The 25,770-nt window shown below is 37.6% G+C and overlaps 3 protein-coding genes across 8 annotated transcripts; 1 reads left to right on the top strand and 2 right to left on the bottom strand.

The window, feature by feature from the left end:
* Positions 1-655: 655 nt before the first annotated feature.
* LOC148731030 (uncharacterized) lies at positions 656-2,992 on the bottom strand. Its single transcript, XM_088759760.1, has 2 exons — positions 2,632-2,992; positions 656-2,001 (listed from the first exon to the last, which is right to left on the bottom strand). Exons 1-2 carry the CDS (start codon positions 2,990-2,992, stop codon positions 1,601-1,603), a joined length of 762 nt encoding a protein of 253 aa, XP_088615886.1. The 3' UTR covers positions 656-1,600.
* A 339-nt stretch (positions 2,993-3,331) lies between these two features.
* LOC148731029 (uncharacterized) lies at positions 3,332-9,284 on the top strand. Of its 5 annotated transcripts, none has more exons than XM_088759771.1 (7): positions 3,332-3,473; positions 4,743-4,815; positions 5,163-5,205; positions 5,468-5,611; positions 6,051-6,113; positions 6,989-7,135; positions 7,558-9,284. In XM_088759771.1, exons 4-6 carry the CDS (start codon positions 5,564-5,566, stop codon positions 7,127-7,129), a joined length of 252 nt encoding a protein of 83 aa, XP_088615897.1. In that variant the 5' UTR covers positions 3,332-3,473; positions 4,743-4,815; positions 5,163-5,205; positions 5,468-5,563; the 3' UTR covers positions 7,130-7,135; positions 7,558-9,284. The 5 variants fall into 5 exon arrangements, with proteins under 5 accessions (XP_088615897.1, XP_088615896.1, XP_088615894.1 ...); XM_088759770.1 differs by having other exon boundaries at positions 6,956-7,135; XM_088759768.1 differs by lacking the exon at positions 7,558-9,284 and having other exon boundaries at positions 3,338-3,473; positions 5,468-5,606; positions 6,989-7,128.
* A 976-nt stretch (positions 9,285-10,260) lies between these two features.
* LOC148731028 (target of rapamycin complex 2 subunit MAPKAP1-like) lies at positions 10,261-23,928 on the bottom strand. Of its 2 annotated transcripts, XM_088759745.1 has the most exons (14): positions 23,770-23,928; positions 22,668-22,776; positions 20,373-20,426; positions 19,881-19,917; positions 19,166-19,242; positions 18,935-19,001; positions 17,927-17,985; positions 16,958-17,019; positions 16,131-16,237; positions 15,092-15,165; positions 14,399-14,453; positions 13,905-13,984; positions 11,203-11,347; positions 10,261-10,438 (listed from the first exon to the last, which is right to left on the bottom strand). In XM_088759745.1, exons 2-14 carry the CDS (start codon positions 22,704-22,706, stop codon positions 10,323-10,325), a joined length of 972 nt encoding a protein of 323 aa, XP_088615871.1. In that variant the 5' UTR covers positions 22,707-22,776; positions 23,770-23,928; the 3' UTR covers positions 10,261-10,322. The 2 variants fall into 2 exon arrangements, with proteins under 2 accessions (XP_088615871.1, XP_088615872.1); XM_088759746.1 differs by lacking the exons at positions 19,881-19,917; positions 20,373-20,426; positions 23,770-23,928.
* Positions 23,929-25,770: the final 1,842 nt, after the last annotated feature.

The raw sequence follows: 25,770 nt of genomic DNA, 5'->3' as shown, positions 1-25,770 counted from the left end.
CTGGTGAAAATCTTTACAGGATCTTTAAGGATCTTTAAAGATTTTCAAAGACCTGCCAAGGATCCTCAAAGATAAAGATCTTTTAAGGATCCTCTGAGGAACCTTGAAAGATCTTCAAAGATCGTGCATCTGTAAGGTCTTGTGTTTCTATCTATAAAGATCCTTGAGGAATTGCCAAGGATCTTGGAAGGATCCTACAAAGATCCTGGCTAAGATTCCAGCAAAGATCTTTGCAGGGATCCTTGACCATCCTCAAGGATCTAATGAGGATCTTTGAAGAATTTTAAAAAGATCCTTTAAAAGATCTTGCAAAGATCTTTGCGAGGATCTTCAAGGATTTAATGAGGATCTTTTAAGAATCTTGGAAAGATCCATTAAAAGATCTTGAAAAGATCTTTGCAAGGATCCTTCAGATTCCTCAAGATGTCATGAGGATCTTTGAATAATCCTAAAAAGATCCTTCATAAGATCTTGCCAAGATCCTCAAGGATTTAATGAAGATCTTTGAAGTATCTTAAAAAAGATCTTTGCCATGATCCTTAAGAATGCAAAAAGGATCTTTGAGGAATCTTAAGAAAATCCTTGCTGGGATCATCAAGTTTTAATGAAGAAGATTAAGTTAATTAAAACCAAGTGTACTAATTGGTGAGAAGACTTTAAGATAAAAGCTAAAAAAGTCATGTTAGATTCATAAATAGGCTGTTAAGAATCCTACAAAAGAATCTCTTGGAGCATTTCTGAGTTTAACATGACTATTACATTGGAAGTCTGACAACTGCACAATTTAGCAATCAGAAGTAAAACCATCGATGTCATGTAACTGCACTGGAGTTTGGCCCTTACGGGAGCTCTACCTATTTAAGACTTCTGAGGTTAACTCAAAAGGTAACTTGAGAAGTCAGTTTCACAATTAACCTTGACTAATCCACACAGTCTTGAAAGATTAACCTGTTGCAAACACCTCAAGTAGATTGAATGGAAATCATGAAATTTTTCCACAGAATTGCTACGGAATCCCCAATTTTGGTTGAAAATGCTGTAAAGGCCATGGATTAAGCGGCAGGTATATTTTGCAGGTTGCAGGTTAAAACGACTTGTTTATTTGAATTGAAGTCTAACAAATCCCAATATAAAGCAAGCAACCTAAGCTAAATTAGGCTAACTGAAGTGCTATTCAAGCTAACCGAAGTGCTAAGTAGACTCACTGAGAATTAAAAGTCGATTTTTCAACCTGCAACCTGCAAAATATACCTGCCCTGGATTAAGTAATAATTTAACCAATTACAGTTACCCTGGGATATTTTCTTAATTTTCATAGAACACATGTTAACTTAGTCACGTTGGTAGTGCCTTAACACAGAACTAACATAGCCGCTTACGCCAGCACTTGCTGATGGTACAAAGGCACATCTGCACACAATGTCAGAACAAGAAATACAAGTGAGTGACATCGTTTCCTTAACAGCCTGAAAATGTTTTCCCAGAATATCCCTGTCAATGAAGGATTTAATCATTGGATCATCCTGTTCCTCAAGCTCAAATGAACAGATGTTCTCTTTCTTCTCGTACTTGTAAATGACAGCAATCCCAGTGTTCCTGACTAGTAAGTAGTACTGCACAATTCATACCTAGAGTAATGGATGTCCATTGCTTTAATCAACATCTTCTCAAAGGTGTAATTACACGATGGCGCATTTGGCTTAGGAAGGAATGTTTCCAGATATTTAAGTATGTGTGTCCTTGCAGATTTTGAGAAATTGTGTTTTTTGGATAATGCCAAAAGAGTTGCCTCAAAAGTCCTTCTCCTGACCCTTGTTCCTTGACAAACAGGCTGTTCAGCTTCTGACGGATGCTCTTCACTGAACGAGCTACTGTGACTTTCACTCTCAGAACTCATTCCATTACTTTCGCTTGTAAATTCTTGATATGAGTCTGGACTTTCAGTGATTTTGTCTTCCATTTCTGATGCTGTCTCTGAGTGGCTAGCACCACTCTCACTATCTGAATATATAATAAAAATATACTGTTATATACCCATACAACATTTATCTTAATTAGCAAAGCTGAAAGTTTTTTTTTTTTTTTTACCATGATACATGTACATGTATTACATACATGTATTTCTGTCCAGACAAAACAAATTTATTTCAATGGCATCAATGAATAATTTTGTACTATTTACATACCCCACATATTAGAATAAAACTTCTGTATAATTGAAATTCACTTATTAAGTGGGATGCCTCTGGGGTAGGCTCGGTCGAGGAATGTTTAGACACAAAACTTTACTATTTTTGTTTAATTCTCGAAATGCTTTGCATTCTCCATACCATTTTTAACAAACCGCGTCATAATGTCCTAATAGGGAATTCGGAAAATTGGTAAGAGCCATTCCTATTGGTTGGACTGGATTAATCAGAAAATGTTGATCCATTTTCCTTGGGTGTTCCCACTGATCAATGACAGGTCCGTTTGGCATAATGAAAGCATCCAAGGTGTTGCAAAAATTATTTCCCAGATCACCCACTAAAAAATAATCCCACAAAAAAACGGTGACCGGCTCAATGAAAATATTACCTGAGTGAATAAAGTGTGCTGTGCTAGCTAAAAAGAGGAAAAAAATCCACTCACCAATTTCGGTGTCAATTATCTGCATCCCATCAGCATTGGGTGAAAAACTTGAGTTTCCGTCTTCATCGTCTGTCTCGGGATCGCTCAGTTGCTGAGTTGCCGTCGGTCTCATTTCAACATTTTTATCATTGCAAGTCGACGAATCCTCACTTCTTTCATATTCAGTTTTTCTCGTGCTTCGCTTGCGTTTTTTGTGAATTCTAATCATATTTTTTACTCGTTCTTCCCGTCTTCTACGTTTCTGTCTGATCTTGTCAGTTACTTTTTTCAAAGAAGAGCTAGTATCGGAGCTGGAATCTTCGGTTGAACACTCCGATACATGTAATTTTACAATTCTTCGTATTATTTTTTTGGGAGACATCTCTCCTTCATGTGAACTCTCATCTCATCAGTCTTCTCATCCGAACTCTCATCGTCTTTATCGGACTCTTTATCGGAGGTAAGTTGTTCCTGAACATGGAAGACTGGGGAAATTATACGAGCTGCTAGACGAATCCGAGCTGTTAGAGTTTGTACTCTCCAGTTCATCTGATGAGTCTTTTCCCGACATGATGAATACGTGTATATTGGTTTTCAATGAAATCGCGGAAAATTTGACCGCGAGTAGGAAAATCTCACACTGGACTGCAGTCGCTTCACGCCTTTCGCATCGAACAGTCATGCGCTCATTACTTGCAACGACCAAAAGGATACGTCACGGCGTAGGTGTGAACACATGTTACGGCCGATCGAACTAAAGGTCTTACTGGTAGTCACTGCAGTGCGTCGATTTTTAAGGGATTTGCGAAAGAAAATGGCAAAAAGCGAAAGGCTGCAGATTCAGAAGCTAATGGAGGATCAAGGTAAGTAGAAAATGCTAAAGATTATTTCAATTTACGGTCGTTATAAAGGTTATGTTTACAATTTTGCAAGCGATTAACATCGATTTGAGAATTCCTATTGTTTATTAAGTAGACAGATATTCTTGGTCAATTACAAAGTCGAGGGGGATTAAGTGGAACAAATTCTTTCAAGAGTACAGTGGCTGCGGTATTGTTGTGCGATATTTTGTCGATCCAGGTAACAAATACCGGGAAGTTCACAATGGACCGTTGAATAAGAAAATCATACTTCGTTCTTCAAAGAACACAGACTAAGGCGGGGTATTCTGACCCACTGTAAGGGCCTGATTACATGAGCTGGGCTGGCCCGGTTAGCCGGGCTGATTTCTTTTGTTTTGGTGTTCGCCAAAGCGTGAAAACAAAAGAAATCAGCCCGGCTAACCGGGCCAGCCCGGCTCATGTAATCAGGCCCTAAGGCAGCTAAAAAGAGGCTGATTTCCAACATTTACGACTACTTTAAATATTTTTATCGATATCATTAATTCAACTGAAAATAAGGCCATTAAATAAACAGTGAGGTCCGTGAATTCGATTCATAAATGTTCTCATCCCGGTCATTTCTCGTCGTTTACATAATTTTGGTGACAAGTAGGGGGGTTTGTTTGTTTCGTTGTAGCCTTAATCTGTTCTTTATACTTCATGAAAATAATCTCAGTTCAAATGACTTTTACAAAAAATGTTCGCTTTTGAAATTCAACTCTAATTGTAGCGGCGTTTCAGCGGTTCAAAGTTTTCCAAAGTCCCATACATTTACTGTAATTTTAGCTTGGAACCATTAATGCATTTCCACGCAAAGCAAACTGCACTGGGTTTAGGGGTTTTTCACTTTTTAGCCTAAACATAGTATTTTTGGCCTATACACAGTATCTCTCAACTATCACATGGGATACACATTAATTATTTTGAATAAAGGTATGAAAATCTTATCAAGATTTAAGCTCTCAAGCTGACCCGTGAGAGATAATTTAACTTGTAGTTAACCATATTTCAGTTAAAAATGGGCATTTCGCGTTAGTGAATACACAATAACACTCGCTTTAAGCATTCTTACGTGGTTTGACATTAAATTTCTGCAGAATGCTTGGAGATTTCATCGTGGGGTCACCTAGAGAAATGAATTACAGTGAGATGATTTAAATAGCATTCAAAAAGTTACTGCACTTACTGCTCGAACTTTAAGCAGAATCCATGATTAACATAATGCTTATCTTGTTTTATTGTCTTAATCAGCTTCTATTGAGGAAGAGCAGAAGAAGCTAGCTAAAGCAGTTGAATCAAGTTACCAAAAAGAATCACTGTCAAGGTAAATATAAACTACAAGACAAATTCGATTGGACATAAGGTTGGAAATCTTTTAAAAAATGAATAAATAACTCCTCCACACAAGGACCTAGTCTCCTAACTGAGCATTTAACATTCACCCTTAATTTTTCTGAAAATCAGGTCTTTTGCAAGAAGTTCACATGGCCAAATGTTGATAAACAATCATGAAGTTCAATTACTTAAAATTTTCTTTCTTTTGGTATGTACACTTGTTTTGAAGGCTGTGCATGGAACTTTCTTAACACTTTGTGTCCAAGGACTTAATATTTTATAACTTCTGGACAATTACGTAGAGTTAACACCAAGAAACTGGATTCCTTTTTGCAGACATTTATCTTCAAAGCATGTGCAAGACGCCGAATCCTGTAATGTAAGTATAATAATCTGTTGTTTTATGATGTTTACTGATTGCTGCATTCTCCAAATGTTAAGTTTAGTTGAGGAGATTTCAGAAGGCCATGGCCATGCATAAATTGGTGGATGTTGATGTACTTGATATAGACGTGTAACGCCCAGTTGTATTATGTTTCTTTTAAAATAGAAAACATAACTTAACGCAGATTTGAAACTAGGACACATCCTGTCTAAACTGCGGTCATTAATATTCAGAGTTTACTAATTGTTTATTCCAGGGCCTGTCTGAAATTGTGAGAAGACTGCAGGTATTAGATGGTAAAGTAGACCTCTAGCTAAAACAAGGGCGTGACCAAAATAGGAAGTTAAACACCATGGGCCAAAGCAGGAGTGAGACACCAAATCCCAAAATAAAACGTGAGGTGAGACCAAATTCGTGTTCGCCTTTTACTCTTAGTATTTGAATGACAATGGAAGCTCCCCTTACGGACACCCATATTACAGGCACATCTTCAGTCTAAATTCTGAACAAAAACTTCTTCCATAATACATGTACAGTATCCTTCATCAGCATGAGGAAGGCTGTTCTTAAGGTGTCCATATTATTATTACAATAGAGGGTTGACTGTGCTGAACTACAAAATTATGCACATCTCTATATTAAGCAACCAGTTATTTCACCTGCCTCTAGTGATAACTCAAACTGTATTTCACCTGCCTCTAATGACAACTCAAACTGTAGTCAGTATAAAGATAAATTAATATCTGAGGAGCAGTGTTATTTGGCCTATCATCAATAAAGTGATATGGCAATCTTTAACAATTTTATTAATGACTTTTTTAACATAATTCTGTTCACAGTCACCGAGCAGCTCTTTAGTTGAAAGTGGCAATGAAGCCCACGATGAGAATAGTTCAGATTTTGTAAGGAAAACTGCTTATATTTTATTACATAATTTGGTTATAATCTCTTGGCTTGTCATGTATGTCATTGTGAAATCGAAGTTCTCAATGTTTAAGTGTAAAATTATCATACCTTTTATCAAGTCGAATCTGAGAAGGGTCTATATAAATGCATCATTTTCAAATGTGTGGCCTTTTCTTCTTCATTTTTGATAATTTGGGAAGATTTCTTTGTAACAAAGTATTACTTTTCCAGGCATTTCTCTCCAGTAGTTCACATTCAAATTTTGTTACTATGGATTAAAATATTTACACAAATTTCCATTGAATTGCAAAGCACGGAATATGAAATAAAAAGAATGAATGGTAGGTCATATAACACATGAAACATGCTGGAATCAATTAAAATTGGTTCTCACAAATTTCAGAAAATGCTTAATTAAGGGAAGAGATTTTTCTTCATGAATCAGTTGGAGGAAATGGGCAATCATTAGGGGTTTCTGTATGCAAAGGTTTACCATTGTTGTTTCAGTGTCTGTAACAATGATTATTATTGTGGGCATTGAAGGAGCCTGATTCCTAATCTGGTCACTTGCATTTTACAGCGAGCAGAAATCGACATTTTAGGGATACCAATATATTTGCACTTTTGAGGACAACCAATGTTGAATGACACAACCCTTGGGGAACAACATTAATTGACAAAAAGTGATAATTATATAATTATGTTGGCTACATTTTGTAATGAATCAATTCATCTGTGTAGTTATCATCATAATGCCCAATTGTCATAATTGTCATAAGTCGAGATCCCTTCTTAGATTTTGCTTTTAAGGAAATACTGTTTTATTCTATTCATCAAGTTTTTCAATGACATTGACCTTCTTGGGTTGAAGGCACCACCAAAGGAACCAACAAGGTATGCTACGCGCCTTGCTGGAGTGCTTTTCTCAAAGGAGGAGCTACTTGATGGCATGCTGCCCCCAGTAAACACAAAGTTGGGTCAGAAAGCACTGGATCTGAGACAGTCTTGTTAATTAAAAGTAAGTATCATCATAGTGGCTTTAAGAGGCATATTATAGACATCTGTGTTGTCGAGTCTTGAGACCTACAATTTAGTCTCAATGAAAACTCAATTTAAAGAGAGGAATTTGAAGTTTGTTACCACATGAGAATCCATCTTTTCAACAAAATTTCTGAGATTGTAAGGAAACAATTGAAAGGTAGTGTCAATATCTTCATTCCAACTAACCTGTACACGTAAGCTATAAGTTGCTGTTCGCGCATGACATATGTGGTTTGCTTTTAAAGTATTTTAAGCAGGAGATTTGTTCAAGAAGTTAATAAAGTAAAAAGAATTGTTATTGTCACAAGTCTATAAAGATTTATTATTAGTTTTAATGTCATTACCTATGACAAATTAAAATTCTTTAATTGTCTAACATTTTGTTTCATTTTTTTCTAGGATGCATTGTCATGAAATATTCCCAGAAAACTGTTGATAGACACTGGAATGAAATAAGAAGGGCTATAAACCAAAAGTGTAACGATTTAAGAAAAAAGCATGTACATGTAGATTAATTTTGTATTACAAGATCGCTGAATAATCTTGATATAAAAGTAAAGATTTACTACTGCGTATTTCAATAACATGCCAACTCAAAAATTCAAACCTCAACTGACAAATGCGTTTTTCACTACTGTCAATCAAATGTTCGGTGGCTCCTCCCAGCTTCCAACTACTGTCGAGTACTGTTTTGTTGTCTGAACAGTGCTGATTGATTTGATTACCGTGCCCTCGGCTGTAGTCGGAAGCTGGGAAGAGTCGCTGAGCACAACATTTGGGAGGCCAGTAGTAACTTCGGAGGAAAGAGAGATTGATAATCATCAGGTACGTTGTAGTACATTTCTTAACATTAAGGGCGTGTCCATCTATCCTAAGAGAAAGATAAAAGAATCAGCAAGGATGGGCTCCAGAATTGGCTCAATTTGTCCGAAAACGTTTTGTTTTTTGTTTTTTGTTTTTGTTTTAACTTAAACACCTCTCGAAGTGGATGCATTTGAAGGAGCTGTGAAGCTTTTGTAAACGCTGATGTGTCTGCTCTTTGCATTTTTGGCAAGGAAATAAGACAGTAATGCGCACGCTCAATGAATGCACTTTTTCTGTTGACGTCCCCAGATCCACTTTTTTTCACTTTTATGATCAGTGAGTATAAACTATTAACCGAAGTAGGGGTGGGTAGCAGTGGATATTTACTGAGCTGCTAATGTTTATGCATAAATTAAAACAGTAAGATAAAACAACACTTAAAGATGATTTTAACTCACTAACTCCTGAAACGAATGCAATATTTTTTGGGGTGCATATCTTGTGTGAATTGCTCTAAGTTAAATGGCGAAGGATTTTCAAAGTTGAGTTGCCATCTACAGCACATCTTCAACGCTATGCACCGTTTCACCAAAACCAACCACCCCCCTCCCCCCACCACACACACGCACACACACACACACACATACACACACACACAACCACATTTTTTTTTAGAAACTATGTAAGCTTTTAAATATCTTCAGGATGGTACATTTGAAACTATTGACACAGATGGAGATGGTGGTATTTCAGCAGATGAGTTGGTGGAAGGACTTGATATCTCTCTGCTAATTGCTAACCGATATGTGGTCGCTTTTGACAAGAATCGAGACGGAGAGCTTGATTTTGAGGGTAAGACAAAAACTAAAATTCATATACACTAAAAGCAGTCCCTTTGCTCAGTGCGAATCCTTTATTACGCAAGGCAAGTCTGTAAATATCAAAGAAAATGATGTCTCCATATTCTCGTTCCCACAGCCATTCGGTTGCTCTGGCTACGCGACCAAAAGAAAAAGGAATCTGGAAACAAGAATGAGGTTCTTATTTTTTTACGATGCCAATCTCTGTTAACTCACACAATGGAATGCACCGCTTAAAATTGTCTCATGGCCTAAAATTATCCCCAAATTGAACTTATTTTGCAGCATTTTCAAACTTACCACTACATGAACAGTGGTGCTATAGTTAAACCTCAATAAATGGGTGTAGCTTACAAGAAAGTGCCAGGAAGTACTCACAAAAAGATTTACATATCTATGCATGGTGTAAAACTTCAAGCTCTATTTGGTTGTAATAAATACTATAAATGCAGCTATTTGGGAGATGTTGTCTGAGCTTTGATTTTAATGTTTCTTACTCACAAACCTGTTAAACAACAATTAAAACATGGGGCAAATGTGCTTCCTAATAAGGCTACGTTCACACTTGGTGTCCGAGCATTAGTGATTGCGAACTTCCCGCTTAACTGGTCACGAGTTTTGAGATTTTCAAGGGATTTAATATTCCGCTCCGTCCCGATTGAGATAGACTTCTAGGTGCTTTAAATGAAGAGTAGATCTACGGAAGGATACTTGATTTGGAAAGCGATGGTCTTCAACACCTTAAAGCGACGGAAGGAGATCTGGTGAACAGTCTGGTGAATGATACTGCAATTTGCACACGTGATATGACTTCAGTGGAGCTTTACCAATTTTGGACCATTCTTTGGCCCGGTAAATATTTTATGTGGTCATGGGTTAAGTCGCCCTGTAGTCATTTCAAATCTTTTTCTTTTTTAAATTTTTCGGGTAACATGACTCAAATTTCGGGCAACATGACTCAGGCCTTGAACAAGAAGCCATTGTTATCATGGCAACAAGAGTGCTGCAACCTTAAAATGGGCATTTTTGTGCATCCCCCCGTGTGCCTAACTGCATGCAAAATTTGAAGGGGTGTTGAAAATTTTCATTTCCTAAGATGTTTGATTCTTGCAGACTTGTTCTTGACTACTGTTATTTATTTAAACTTGAGGAGAATTTCTAACATTAAATACCGTACTTCCTCGAAAAATGTTGAGTAAGAGAGGGGGCATTTATTGTAGGAAGAGTACCTTGTCATTCTCCTGTAATGACTCTGCTGTAGGTTTAAAATGATCTAAAGTGGCAATAATAGAAACAGGTTTTTCTTCTATCCCTACGATTTAAGTGAGTTAGGGACAAGGGAGATTGCTTTATGGACTCTGTGGCTTAGGTGGGGGGGGGGGGGGGGTGGGGATGGGTGCTTATTGGAGTGTGGCCATTTATTTGAGGAAATACAGTATAATTTTTATTGATCGGTCATTTAATAGTGTGAGTAAGCTTCAGTAGTTCTTGTTACAATGGCTATGATCTTAAAGATCTTCTTTTGTCAGATTTTCTTTCTTTTGAAGACAAGTATTCTGATCTTTTTCCACTCATGTTGGACTTGATAATGTGATTGACCTGTTCCACGATTTCTCCTGGCAAAACAAATGAACAAAGAAACATAAACAACAACAACAAAATTAATGTTGAAAAAATATTTTTTTTGTACACCAGGGAAAATTGTTGCCCAATCAATGAAGCCTTTGATGCTTTAGGCTTAGGTGGGGGGGGGGGGGGATGGGGATGGGTGCTTATTGGAGTGTGGCCATTTATTTGAGGAAATACAGTATAATTTTTATTGATCGGTCATTTAATAGTGTGAGTAAGCTTCAGTAGTTCTTGTTACAATGGCTATGATCTTAAAGATCTTTTGTCAGATTTTCTTTCTTTTGAAGACAAGTATTCTGATCTTTTTCCACTCATGTTGGACTTGATAATGTGATTGACCTGTTCCACGATTTCTCCTGGCAAAACAAATGAACAAAGAAACATAAACAACAACAACAAAATTAATGTTGAAAAAACATTTTTTTTGTACACCAGGGAAAATTGTTGCCCAATCAATGAAGCCTTTGATGCTTTAGGCTGACTAAAATCTAATTTCTCCTTACAATATCAACCCTGAGTCAAACAGTAGGGTATTGAGAATAAAGGAAATGATCACCAACAATACAGAGGCTCTTGATTGTTAATATGGAGAATATAAATACCAATGTCAACAAAAAAAAAACTGGTAGGCCAGGGAATAATAGTCAACTTACTTCAGAAAATAGACTATCTCAAATGCTCTTTGCTGTGAAAAATGCTCTTTGCTGAGATAAATTACTGTATGCAAAGAAAAAGACAGAAAATTTCTCACCTGCATCATCAGCATCAGTTTCAAAGTCGTAGTGTTTAAACTCATGTGCATTTTGACTGAAGTAAACTATTCTGAACACAGATTTTCCATTGTTCTTCACTTCATTTAGGTCACAAGCAACCACATTTTCCATATCTATTGAAGTCTTAAGAAAAAGTGATTTTACAAGTTAGTATTAAAAGGAAGAGGTAACAGGACAATTCAGATAAAAAAAGTTAACATTGGGCTCAGGGGGACATTGGGGTTTGCAGTGTTGGGGTGCTGACTCTTCTTTGTTTTAATGGAGTATTGTGGTGTAGAACAACTTGTATTCTGGTGTTGCAGTGATCTCAAACTTTACGGTATATGATGTTTGTTATTTCAAATGAACAGTTTTTGGTGAAAGAAACCATTCCCAGTGTTGCAGTTTATTCTTTAATAGATTTTGAAAACCTGGCTACAGTTAGTTTTTGAACAAAATATGCGATACATTTGAGTTAGATTTTAATTAACCTTAGCCAAGTAGCCCTAGGCCATGTTTGTTAATATTTCACTTGACATATGGACCTCTACAACATGCACTATCAGCCAGCCAAAGACCGGCACATGGTAAAGATGAGTGAAACCAGACCAGATAAATGCTGAAGCTTAAACTATATCATGGTGCCGGTGTGTGTTGATAATATTTCTTGCAGTGATGCGGTGTTTATTCTATTTTGTTTGTAGTGTTGTGGTATTCAGAACACTCCATGTTCCCCTCTGTACTTGAAGCAACAGCTCATGCAGCCAGAGCTTATATGGGTAGCATGAATTGACTTTAAGAGTTTTATTCCCCCCCCCCCATCCCCTCCTTAGATTGGGATGCCAGTCCACCACAAGGTTTCCCTGCAGCATTTGATCTGAGGCTTCCCTGATAATTAATCCCAATCCATTCACACTCTATTCTCATCACTTGTCTGTGTTGGTCACTCATGGGTGAGGCAGAAAGGGTAGCTAAGGACCTGTCTACCTGTGGGGTGAGGCAGAAAGGGTAGCTAAGGACCTGTCTACCTGTGGGATGAGGCAGAAAGGGTAGCTCAGGACCTGTCTACCTGTGGGGTGAGGCAGAAAGGGTAGCTAAGGACCTGTCTACCTGTGCGGTGAGGCAGAAAGGGTAGCTAAGGACCTGTCTACCTGTGGGGTGAGGCAGAAACGGTAGCTAAGGACCTGTCTACCTGTGGGGTGAGGCAGAAAGGGTAGTTAACGACCTGTCTAAAGGTGGGGTGAGGCAGAAAGGGTAGCTAAGGACCTATCTACCTGTGGAGTGAGGCAGAAAGGGTAGCTCAGGGCCTGTCTACCTGTGGGGTGAGGCAAAAAGGGTAGTTAAGGACCTGTCTATCTGTGGGGTGAGGCAGAAAGGGTAGCTAAGGACCTGTCTATCTGTGGGGTGCGGCAGAAAGGGTAGTTAAGGACCTGTCTAAAGGTGGGGTGAGGTAGAAAGGGTAGCTAATGACCTGTCAAACTGTGGGGTGAGGCAGAAAGGATAGCTAAGGACCTGTCAAACTGTGGGGTGAGGCAGAAAGGGTAGCTAAGGACCTGTCTAACTGTGGGGTGAGGCAGAAAGGGTAGCTAAGGACCTGTCAAACTGTGGGGTGAGGCAGAAAGGGTAGCTAAGGACCTGTCTAACTGTGGGGTGAGGCAGAAAGGGTAGCTAATGACCTGTCAAACTGTGGGGTGAGGCAGAAAGGGTAGCTACGGACCTGTCAAACTGTGGGGTGAGGCAGAAAGGGTAGCTAAGGACCTGTCAAACTGTGGGGTGAGGCAGAAAGGGTAGCTAAGGACCTGTCAAACTGTGGGGTGAGGCAGAAAGGGTAGCTAATGACCTGTCAAACTGTGGGGTGAGGCAGAAAGGGTAGCTAAGGACCTGTCAAACTGTGGGGTGAGGCAGAAAGGATAGCTAATGACCTGTCAAACTGTGGGGTGAGGCAGAAAGGGTAGCTAAGGACCTGTCTACCTGTGGGGTGAGGCAGAAAGGGTAGCTAAGGACATGTCTAACTGTGGGGTGAGGCAGAAAGGGTAGCTAATGACCTGTCAAACTGTGGGGTGAGGCAGAAAGGGTAGCTACGGACCTGTCAAACTGTGGGGTGAGGCAGAAAGGGTAGCTAAGGACCTGTCAAACTGTGGGGTGAGGCAGAAAGGGTAGCTAAGGACCTGTCAAACTGTGGGGTGAGGCAGAAAGGATAGCTAATGACCTGTCAAACTGTGGGGTGAGGCAGAAAGGGTAGCTAAGGACCTGTCAAACTGTGGGGTGAGGCAGAAAGGATAGCTAATGACCTGTCAAACTGTGGGGTGAGGCAGAAAGGGTAGCTAAGGACCTGTCTACCTGTGGGGTGAGGCAGAAAGGGTAGCTAAGGACCTGTCAAACTGTGGGGTGAGGCAGAAAGGGTAGCTAAGGACCTGTCTACCTGTGGGGTGAGGCAGAAAGGGTAGCTAAGGACCTGTCTACCTGTGGGGTGAGGCAGAAATGGTAGCTAACGACTTGTCTACGTGTGGGGTGAGGCAGAAAGGGTAGGTAAGGACCTGTCTAACTGTGGGGTGAGGCAGAAAGGGTAGCTAACGACCTGTCTAACTGGCAAAATGCAGTAAAGTGAAAACCTGCATATTAAATTTTTTTTTGTTTTACAGCCATGATCAAAATATTCTCTCCAAATTTGAACAAATGTACTGTCAGTGATAATACTTACAAATTTTTGTTTTCCCCAAAACTTTTTTGCTGACTTGGGTTGAAGTACTGGGTCAATTTCTATCTTCTCAAGAGAAACTCCTGAAGGGCAACAGAGAAAGTGATCAATAAAGAAGTTAAATGAAATACAAAAGGAAAAAAAATTGAAATAAAACAGGAAAAAATGAGATGAGGTGGTACCAGTGGGGAGAGCATTCCTCCCACTCTGTAGAGAGGGGAGGGGGAGTGTAACATTCAATACTTGTTTAAATATGTTTGAGTTTATAAAAGGTTTAGAACTCTACACTGAGGAGGGGCTTGGAAATTAAGCAGACTTTGAACTTGACATGATTATTATGCAATATTGGCTGCTTAGATTGCATTTATTGTGTCAACTTCACATGCTATTGAATATTGATTGAATTCTCTTGACCAATCAGATTTTTTGTAGTAAGATGTATTGGCTGAAAGTCAGTGATGAAAAGGCAACAAAATAAATATCTGTGAATGACTTACCAAGCTGTATCTCCGTCACCGTCCTCAGCTTTTGCAGCATGCTGACCCTGTATGACTGAGGATTAAAAAATATTTTTTTCTCTAAACAAGAGTGTATATTAAGCAACAAACCAAGACAACATCTGCAATAATAGAAACCTTGGGCAGTCAGAAGGGCAATGCAAAGGAAAACATTAAAAAAAAATTATACTTTTATTCAGAATTTTTTCATTATGCCTGTATGTGGGTATTGTCTGTAATGGTGTCACATCTTAACTTCAGCATAATCTAATTTATGTGAGCAGCATTGAGTCCCAAATGAAAACTTAAAGAATTTGCCCACAAGGTTGTTCATGCACACTGAGACCAAGAAAGACAAAGTTATAAGATGTAATTGCAGAGCCCTTGTCCTGTCCATCAGATTATTTTGTTTTGCCATAATTATGTCCTCACTGCTATAACTGTTGTGGTTTGCTTAAAGCTTTGACCCTAACAGTGACCAGCATCGAGTTTCTCCTGAAATAATTATCACCCCTGAATCACACAGTGAGGTCAGGAGAATAAAGCAAATGATCACCAACTAAATAAACTCTGATTGTTTGACAAATTGTCTTTGTCAGCACTTTAGGAAATGTAGAGAGAACAGTATGGAGAATATGCATACTGATGTTAGGGTGTAAAGAGTTAAGGTCCCTAATTTTGTGTTACACTTACCCTGTATGTATAACAAGTGTAAGCTTGGAAACGAATATTAGGCTCTTCCCTTTCTTCCTCGTGATTCCGTTTTCCTACAATTATATCAACAAAAAAGCCAAATATTGCTTCAATCTCCAATCAACATTATTGTATTTTTTATTTCAGACCGAATCATTTGACCCAACTTAGCTATATTTATTATTTAGTATTATCTTCACAATTTAATGTCAAAATAGGAATACTGTCTGTTCTATTTAATATTCATCTCTTTGGTCCAATCTCCCAGTTTGTTCAAAAGTGTTGGTAATAAATGAATAAAACAATGTGACTCAGAAGCCTGAAAAAAGAGCAATTTGCAAACTGATTACACTCAGTCTGCTGTGAGCCAAGCAGACTGCAAGAACCAACAGTGATGCCAAAATGGATGTACAAAAAAAAGTTACTGCGCAAAGACAACACTTATAAACTTAAGTTAAAGTGGGCTAATTAAAATCTACTTACGGCCAAATCTGACCAGACAGAATTCCATTGTTCCCATGCTTTCTAGGGTTGCATCGAGACTAATGGGAACCCCAGGCTATGACTGTTTTTCCGAGACATATTCCTTGGCTATGATTGAAATAAAAAAGAAAGGATATTAAAGAACTCAGAATCAAACAACACTTATTGTAAAGAATCTGCCAAAAAGAGCAGTGAATCTTCTTGAAGATTGTTTCTCTATACAAGGTATTTAATGCTTGACTCTGTCTCTAAATTTAAACTTTGACTTATTTTTCTTGAAAGGTTTAAAAATTTGCTTTTTCCACTCTGCCACAAAGTTAAAGCTGGACTAGTTACAGGCATACATTTAGCTGATAAGATTCAAGGATTCATGCTTCTGACTCACTGACTTCTTCAGAAAAAATAAAAAAATTTACAAATTCATTGTTGTACACCTGCAAATTTTCGTTGCTTTAAAGACAAGTGGGAAAACAAGTCATATCTTTTTTAACGGACAGTTTCCCTTCGAGCAGACACAAAGCTTATAATAATATTTAAGTCATGTATATTTTCAAACCTGTTCTTCGTAATCCTCTCTTCTTAACCATTTTTTCATATACTTGTTTCATCTTAGCATTCATGCTGTCCACTTTGACTCTTGAAAAGCCATGATGGGGCTCATTCCTGAAAAAGCAAATCAGAAATTAATTATTATAATAGTTTAATTAATATGTAATTTTCAAAGACTGACAGAAGTAATTTTGTCAATAGCATAAGATGGTAAGTTTTGAGTTGGGTAAATGATTGGAGTAAGAAGTTTTTCCTCTTGTCACAAGCGTGGAACAAAGGAAAAAGTCTGATTTCCTATGAGGAATCAAACCTCAGACCTTTGGATTCTGTGCTCCAATGCTCTATCACTGAGCCAGAGAAACTCCACAGTGAGCAAGACCCATTATGAAGTAGTTTTGGTTTTCAATTAATTTTAATACTTGTAGTGCATGGTGGGAATTAAATAGCAAAAGCAAATATAATATTATTATAACAATGGCATTTTAGCAGTGGTTATTCAATGTGGTGGCTCTTCTTGTCCACTGTTTCCTGGTCGAATTGGAATTTGTAATGTTGGTTTTTGTAGAAGGGAGGAAAACTGGAAGACCTGGAGAAAAACCACTGAACCAAGGATGAGAACCAACAACAAACTGAACCCACACGTGATGCCAGCTCTTGGAATTAAACCCAGGCCACAGCGGTGGGAGGCCAGGACTCTGCCTACTGTGCGATCCCCAGCATTCCCATGAGACTTTCAGCATGAAATTGACTTGGGCAACCTTAAGCTCTACATATTTCTGAAATAATTCATTATTGAGAAAATGGTTTTTGATTCTTAAAAATATTTGAGCTTACACTGTTACTATGATCCCTGATGAAGGTTTGTGAGGCGTTGGTTTTGTAGGACTGGCATCTTTCTAGAAATCGTAATGATCAGCAAGGAGTTAGAGAACAACATAATATTTATTTTAGACTTCATAGTTATAAGGTACTTGGTGTTTTTAGAAGCAATGAAGCACCAAGGTAAATATTATAATTATCTACCACCAGCCACCAACATTGAGGTAAGTGGTTGTTTTAGTATAAAGTAAGACATTAACTAATTTAAAAGATAATACAGTTAAAAAAGATGACTTTACATGTTGCTCTGTCATTTATTCTTGCAACTATTACAATATTTTCTGGTGTAAATCCCACCTGAGTTGCTAAGTGAATAACAAAGGATATCTGGAGTTTGAGTTGCCAATCAGAGTGCACCTTAAACACTATCCACTGTTTTAGTGTATTAAATAATAATAAACACTATTGAGCAGAAACACTTATTGCAGAGATTACCCTCCTATCCATCAGTTCAGTTCTTAAAAAGGGGTCTGGGGGGACAAGTGGACTAACCATATCAATCTTGGAGGGGGGGAGAGAGGTGATAAGGGGGAGGAGATAGAGGGGGGAAATGGGAGGGCAAGGTGGGGACTGATAGTCCCATGGGGAGAGGGAGAAGGGGAAGGGGGAATGGGAAAGAGGATTGAGGGGGAAGGCCGGAACAAAACCCTTAGAGGGGTGGGGAAAGGATGGAAAGGGAAAGACAATCCTAAGACTCTGGGTTTTGGCAAGGTACAGTGTATATGCTAAGCTGGGAACAATCATGTGGGCATGGCGTTTTTCAACATCTAATCAGCAAAACCAGGAACAAAGGGGAAAGTTTATGGTTCATGATAAAAAGAAAGGGACAATTGGAGGAAAGCTATCAAAATATAACACTTGTTTAGTAAGTAGTAAAAAAAACACAATTGGCTCAATTCTTCTAAAGACAATGTCCTGAGTTACCTGAACCAAAGCCAGACAATTGAAAAAAAATTTCGTAATTGGCTCCTTGTTCTCAAGCGCTACAATACAAAAAAAAAATTGGAGAGAAATATTGATACACAAACACCTAAGAATAATTAAAGATAATAAAGGCTGAGAAACTTAATACTTTATCCAAGAAGCAAATTAAAATGATTGGTGCAGATTCATGACTATATATCATACTGTACATAAATCTTATTCTTATTCTAGACATGTACACCTTATTCCATGGTTTCACATATTATAATACTTGCAGATAGTTTTCAAGTTGTGTAGTATTGTTCAGAGACCCCAAATGGCAAGGGAAAACACAAACAATAAGCAAAATGTCTACTTGTATCATTTGTGAAACTTGATTGAGTGAGGTACCAGAGTCTCTTACTCCACTGCTAAATTTAACTTTTGAATTTTTTGGCTTCTTAAGTTTTCAGATACATTCTGTTATAATAGTATTTCTGGGCATGGTATCAATCAAATGTGGCCTGTGTGAAAGATGAAAAACATCATAAGAAAAGCCATCGCTGGAAGTGCTTTTTATCTGATTTTAAATCTGGTGCATGCATGTGCTTAAATGTTTGTTGCACTACAAGTCAAACTTAAAAAAAAAAAACAGGAGTAAAGCCTAAGTTTAATCGGGTCCTTCAATTCAGTGTGGCCACATTTTTACTCCACTTTCTGTCCAAAGTTTTCCCCTGTTTTATACAGTATAATACTGTCCTAAGTCCTAGAATGGTAAAAATGATGCTAAATTAACCCTTCAACTCCAAGATCTGTTTGTTAATTCTCCCCTCTGGCTGCTACACATTTCCTTTTGAGTTAGCTACACTGAAGAGTTTGGTCTTTAATCAAAGAACTACTTCTACCTCATAAGTTGGAGTACTGTTATTACTTGTTTGTTGGATGTTCCAAGGTTATTCTAGGGGGAAGTTACACTTAAATCACTTCTGAGAGTTAAGAAGTGGAATTAAATGTACTGTATGTGTATACCTGGAAAGTCAGTGTCCACTTCTCCATCATCCTCAGCTATATGCAAACAAAAAGATTTGACATCATTCTGAAATTGATATAAGAAAGAAATCTTGAATTTCCTTTGGACAAAAACCAATAACTTGTCCTTTGCTCTGACTGATATTAACTTTTAAGAAAAATTGATAAGGTCTAAAAGTTAACATACTCTACACCAAAAATCCCTCAAAATAGCTACTAACAATTTTGTACCTTGAGTGGAGGCTGTAATCCCTGGTTTGTATACTTGTTCAAGATAAGTCCTATTAAGTCCTGCACACAGGCACTTCCTGTTTAAGTTGGGTAGGAAAAAAATATCAGCTCTATCATAATACATTTTGTGCAATATCACATATTATTAAAAACCAGATCATTGGATAATGCAATTCAAGACTTTTTATTGGCTTAGCCATTATGGTAAGTGTATGCCTCAGCTTAATATGAAAAGGGAGCTAAAAATGTAATAAAATTCAGTAATGTAATTGAACATTTTTTAATAAAACAATCATTATTCCACTCACACTCGTTGGATATGAGATGATTATAGCCAATGAGGCGCATAGCACCTTGTTGGCTGTCCATTATCTCATATCCAACGCACGCTTGTGGAATAATTGTTAATTAATCTTTAATTCTGCCATGAACCCATTAACTCTCATGAGTGACCAAGACAGAATTTCTCCTTACAATATCAGTACAATATCAAGCAGGCAAGTGTTGAGAATAAACTTAAGAAAAATAATTATGCTATTAGTTGACCCAACACCAAATTCAACAAACTAACATTACGAGAATTCTATGGCAGACAGTAAGGAGAATTACTAAATAAATCAGATTTTGGGAGTGAAAGGGTTACGAAAAAGTACAATAATTTTTTTTTTAAGTTAAAAAATTTACCACTAATTGTGTATGTTTTTTCTTTCTATACCTAAGACTGTGACAATCATTGGCATGACTCTTTCCTCCTGCAGAATCAAGCATAAAATAAAATATCAAGTCAGTTCTGGCAATGATCACTCATTTCTTGACTCAGTTCAAACCCCAACTTATCTCAGGTGACACCTAACACTGAGGACCCATCAGATCATGGCCATAAAATCTTAGTGAACCAGTGAATGTACAGATTCTTTTAACCCACACAAGTGAAAAAAATGTAGTTTATCCCGATAATATCCATGCATTATTCAACAATCAGTTAAAGAGAATATTGAAACTTATCAGGTAGAGGTTATTATCTTGATCAAACATCAAATTCCCCTAGCCAATTTACAAGGAAATGTGAAGCAGCTAGAGGGGAAAGTTAAAAATCCTCAGTTCTTAGGAATTGAAGGGTTAATAAACTAGTTACTTTATAACAAACTGTTAAATACGCGTCAGTCTTCATTGCATAACATAAACTGAGGTTATTGACCATGAATACCTCTGGTAGCATTGTTAAAAATATCCTGAGCTTTTTTGTACTTCCTTGGTAAGCCTAGGGGGGGAGGGAGGGGAAGACTTCTGTGAGGTATAATCAAACTTATCATTACAAATGTTTGTTAAACTTTTCTGGTAGACTCTTTTTTTTTTAAATTGCTTCTACACAGTACTGTAATGGTTTGCTTTTAAAATGATTGGCAAAATTACCATAAGATCAACAGTCATTCAGAACCAATTTGCACATTTAAGTCAACTCCGATCCCTCCGCAAAAAAAAAAGCCACTGACATCCACACCATTCTCCAGAGAAATGGTCATAAGCTTTGTAGTTTTGTTTGGAATTCAAACTCAACATCAAGTTTGCTCAGAGTGCCACACAACAAATTAACGATGCTTACTAACCTCCCTTGCTCGAGGCCATACTTAGGAATATTGTTCCTCAGTGATTTTTATATGAACCTTGGGCCATATTGCCAATATTCCTCAGTGTGGCCCTCACACTCGGTCAGTTAGAAGTTAATATTTCAAAACAATGTTGTTTCAAGTTCACAAGGCAACCAGTGGACAATCAGACATGGTTTGGCTGAATTACAATTCATAGACCCAACATTTCGACACTCCTGTCTTAAGTGCCTTCATCAGGGATGATCTAATCTGGTGGTGAGAACCTATCAGTTGTAATTCCCTATACTCAACACTATTGTAAATAATCTACCAAAAAGTGCATTGAATCTTCTTGAAGGATATTCCTTGATACAAGGTAAGTTCTTCAGTCTGTTGATAAATGTCAGTCTCTAAATTGAAACTTTGTCTTATTTTTCTCAAAAGGTTTACTTTTTTCCACTCTACCACAAATGCAAGAAGCTGCACTAGTCACGAGTAGTGTACATTTAGCTGATAAGCTTCAAGGATTTATGCCTCCAATTTACTCACTGACTTTAATTCTTCAGTAAAAGAAAAATCACTGTTGTATACACCTGCAGTTTTCCTTGCTCCAAACACAATTATTGTGATTGGTTGATTCATAATCACATGACCCTGTATAAATTAAAATGTACACTGCTCATGACCAGGATACAATATTGACAGGATATTGTCAAAAATTGTATCCTGAGCAAGTTACATGTATTGGATGTGATCAATGTCCAGGTTTGCAGTTACCGGTAATCTAAATGTAGGATAATGATAATTATAAGTGCTCTTCTTAGCACTTCTCAGCAATTCCAGGCAAAACTAACTTGTTGCTAACTCTCCACTGGTTCTAGTTAGTTAGTTAATAACCTATATAGTTATAGTTATATAGTTTATATCTGACCACTTGCAGCCAAGAGGCTGAATTACGGGTGCAGTGTAAGGTTGAGAACAGACGTCAGCATATCAGGTGCCTCTGGCAGCCGCTTCAGTGTATCGATCTCACCTTCCCACCCATCCCACCCCAGGAGAGGACATCCATCACAAAGTAATCTCGTGTGTGGGAAATTAACGTCTCCCACCCCAACCCTGCAGGAGACAGGACCTCCATTTATTCATCCCTATCCGAGAAGACTAGAATATCTAGAAAACACTATGGGAGCAGCCCTTGGCTAAAACACTGTAGCTCTTTCCTACTTTATCCAAAAAGATGAAATAAATAACTGGTTGAGCAGAAGGCCCAGGAAAATACAATTCTTTAAAGGTATATCTACAGTGTTTCGAAGAAATAAAGTTGCACTGTCATTAGATTAACAAGCATTTTCTGCTTGTTTACTTGTTTGTCCTCTGGATGCATAACAAAGCACTTGACCTGGGGCCCATTTCTTGAAAGTCCTGCCAACTGGTAACTTAATGGGCCCAAAGCTATGTTTTAAAATTAAAATTTGAAGGATAGGAAAGCAGGTTCTAGCTGGCACCCAAACCAGTCCTTTTAGTTTCTCTAGTTGATAGTTTTATTGTATCATTTTCAAAACTTTTGAAATCCCCATCCTGAATGAAAACAGAACAGTTTTACAGGCCCATAAAGTTACCGGGACTTTGAGAAACAGGCCTGTAGTGTATGTGGTTGATTCTTGTAAGCATTTGCACGTATGTGCATTATTCATTCCATGTACTTTTGAGATAAAATCTGAATACATGACAAGGCCTCTCAGGTCTGTCAGGAAACCGTTGGTTTTGTTTTCCCTGAACTCTCTTTTTCTTCCCCTTGACTTAATTCTTCTTGGGAGACATTGAGACTTGCAGGAAAATGTAAAACACCTTTTCTAACTGACAGTTTCCCTCTGAGCAGACATGAAGCTTAATATTAATATATATTTTCAAACCTGTTCTTCGTAATCCTCTCTTGCTGACCATTTTTTCATATACTTGTTTCATCTTTGCATTCATATACTGTCTACTTTGACTCTTGAAAAGCCATGCTGGGGCTCATTCCTGAAAAAACAAATCAGAAGTTAATCATAATAGTTTAATATTTATGTAGTAATTTTCAGAGACTGATTCAGAAGTTAAAGTTTTGTACATAGAATAAGAAAGATGGTAAGTTTTAAGCTGGGTAAAGAAATAGAGTGAGAACCTTTTCATCTTGTCACAAGCGGGTGGAAGGGTGGAATTCTTGGGAATTTCTGGGTATTGAGTTTGACGCAAATTGAATAGCCCTGAAATTCAAATAATTCCAAGAACTTCTAAATACCTTGAATGTGAAGGTTTTCAGATAAGGAGTAATTTTAGAGGCTTAAAAATTTGGTTCAATAAAAGATGTGCTAAACAGAATGTACCAAGAGATGTAAATACATTAACAATTTGTTTATCATGGAATTTATTATTTAAAGTAAGTTTTAGTAAATCCTAACATTAACATGCATATTTTCATAAAGCAGCAGTCAATTATATTAAGTACAAATTGTCCATTTAAATCCAATGCACTCATACCACAGATTTGCTTTCTAACCTGAAAGGCTTCTTGGATTCCATAATCATAAAAAGTTTTTATTGCGATGCAAAATGACTCTCATGACCGCAGATGTGCCAAAATCATAAAACATAAACATAATCATAAGCAGGGGTCAATGCTTCGGAATGCGCACATTCATTTGTAGGCAAGAATTCCAACATACTCTAATCGCTTCCTTCTCTAGTACAAATGTTTCTTCGTTATGAGACGCACTTGACTGTTGGCACCGCTAATTTAAGCTCAGTGGATTAGCGTCAAAGATCTAGAGTTAAAGGAATCGAGATGGCCGCGTTGGACGGTGTCGATGAATGCTTGTTATGGTCCAACTTCGTTGATGTGGGTATTGGTACACTATGATCATCTACGTAGGTCTTATACTTCATAAGGTGGTATCCATCGGTTATAATAATGAGAGTAAAACACGTTTGTAATCACATTCAAAGAACTTGTGATTGCCTTGTGTTGTTTCTCACCTTTGCCGTGAACACAACTCAAGTCAGGGTTTCGAGTCTTTGTTTCCTCGACAGCTTTCGGCCACAAATCGTGCATTTGTAGTACGTTCGATTCTTCTCGATTATTTCTACATTGATTGAGTTCATATCATTATTTATATCATCTTCAAACCATTGATCTATTAAATGAAACCATGGTCAAGAAGCCGAACCCTGCGCGTTCTCTTAAGACTGCAATCGGGCAAGCCAGCAGATTCTCTTTACAAGCCAATAGCAATTCCCAAAATATCCACGTGATCATGCTCGTGGGTTGTAGACAAAGAAACCTTCATTTGGCGCTCATCTTTGAATGTACTTTTCATCCGTTGATCGCTCGTGCGTAAGTTATTTCTTTCCTCGACTGTTTTGCAAATACGACATCTCTAAAGATGGGTTTTACCGTTGATCAATGGGAAAACGAGAATAGCGCGAGTGTTGTTAAATTGATGAAAAGCAAGTTGTCAGCGCCGTGAAGCTTAAAGAAGGGACAACAGTTATCGACTGGTCGGCACAAAGGTCGAGCGGCTATTTATAAAGCTAATGATTCTGAAAGTTTGTGGTGAGTACAAATTGCGATATTTGATACGTGATCAAAACTGACAATCGAATCGGTCACTTGCATGCCACAGTTTCTTAAGCTTACGCTTTACAATTAAATAAATCTATCAGTGAGCTAAAGGTTTCAGGATTATTTGAGTCGCGTTTTAAGCACGCTGCGAGCCCAGCAGAAAACGACAATTACAGCTGCTTAGTCTGCAGTTTGGGATAAAAAATCAATTATTTAACTGTAATTAAGCCTTTCACCCCCAAGAGTGTTGAGTCAAAATTGAGAAGAAATCTCTCAATCTCAACTTGCAGAATCAACAAAAACAAACAACATAGCATGAAGATGCTGCTTGACAGCCTACATTTGAATTTTAACACACAAGACTTTTATCCAAAGAAGTTACAACAACATTAAATTAAGTCAAAGCTGACTGATACTATTTATTGCTTTAAAAATAACCCAAGTTATTGCATTTCATGAAAAAGAATCAACAGATTTTATTCACAATTTGTGTCAAACCAAATTTAATAATTCACTTGAACTATTTTAAATGAATAGCTGTAATTGAGGACAATTTTTACGAAGTTTTCAAGAAAAGAAAAAGAAATTTCTTCCTAATATTACTACATGTTTATGTTAATATATAATAGCAAATTTTTAACCGCCACCCAGTTAGCTCAATGGATAGTGTGCTGGACTGTTGTGCTAAGGTCAAGGGTTCTAGCCCCGGCCAGACCAACACTCGAGGTCTTAAAATAATTGAGAAGAATTTGCTGCCTTTCTAGAACATCAAGAAATGGTTAGATATTCTAGTCTTCTCGGATAGGGACAAATAAATGGAGGTCCCGTCTCCTGCAGGGCTAATGGTAGGAGACGTTAATTTCCCACATATGAGATAACTGTACGTGATGGATGTCCTATCCCCTGGGTTGGGATGGGTGGGTTTACTGGGCCCGCAGTAATTGGCACAAGCTGTTGCGGTGTCCCTGCTGGTCGGCGAAGCTAATAAACTAAATAATTAACATGTAAACCTGACCTGAACATGTAAGTAAATTTCATTGATAATGCATGTGTTTATTTAATATTAGTTGCCTTGAAGTTTTCCTAAAATTTCCAGTAATTCTTAAACATTCCAGAAATTACTAAAAATTCCTAGGAATTTCCAGCAAGTTTTTAGATTCACAGTATTTCAGGGAAGTCAGTCAGTTGCTCTGAGTTGGAATTCCTAAGAATTCCCAGAAATTCTCAAGAATTCCTAGGAATTCCTAGGAATTCCAAGTCTTGTTGGCTATAAACAAGGAATTTTTAGGAATTTCTAGGTTTTTTGGGGAATTCCTAGGAATTCCTGGGAATTACACACCCACACCAAGCAAGATTAGAAAACCTTGGAATTTTTAGGAAATCCTAGGAATTCCATGTTCCAATTACCGTGAAAA

The sequence above is a fragment of the Stylophora pistillata genome, chromosome 5 (genome assembly GCF_964205215.1).
Source record: "Stylophora pistillata chromosome 5, jaStyPist1.2, whole genome shotgun sequence".
Classification (NCBI taxonomy): domain Eukaryota; kingdom Metazoa; phylum Cnidaria; class Anthozoa; order Scleractinia; family Pocilloporidae; genus Stylophora; species Stylophora pistillata.
Note: the sequence above shows the minus strand (reverse complement) of the source record. Positions and strands in the feature narration are given on the sequence as shown.

Excerpts from the sequence above, each read along its gene's own strand:
- LOC148731030 (XM_088759760.1), bottom strand. The coding sequence starts at position 2,992 with ATGTCTCCCAAAAAAATAATACGAAGAATTGTAAAATTACATGTATCG. Across the intron at positions 2,002-2,631 it reads GATAATTGACACCGAAATTG|ATAGTGAGAGTGGTGCTAGC; the intron begins GTGAGTGGATTT and ends TTATATATTCAG.
- LOC148731029 (XM_088759768.1), top strand. The coding sequence starts at position 3,347 with ATGTTACGGCCGATCGAACTAAAGGTCTTACTGGTAGTCACTGCAGTG. Across the intron at positions 4,816-5,162 it reads CAAAAAGAATCACTGTCAAG|ACATTTATCTTCAAAGCATG; the intron begins GTAAATATAAAC and ends TCCTTTTTGCAG. Across the intron at positions 5,206-5,467 it reads AAGACGCCGAATCCTGTAAT|GGCCTGTCTGAAATTGTGAG; the intron begins GTAAGTATAATA and ends TGTTTATTCCAG.
- LOC148731028 (XM_088759745.1), bottom strand. The coding sequence starts at position 22,706 with ATGAAAAAATGGTCAGCAAGAGAGGATTACGAAGAACAG. Across the intron at positions 11,348-13,904 it reads TTTGGGGAAAACAAAAATTT|ACTTCAATAGATATGGAAAA; the intron begins GTAAGTATTATC and ends CTTTTTCTTAAG. Across the intron at positions 10,439-11,202 it reads AACTGATGCTGATGATGCAG|GAGAAATCGTGGAACAGGTC; the intron begins GTGAGAAATTTT and ends TTGTTTTGCCAG.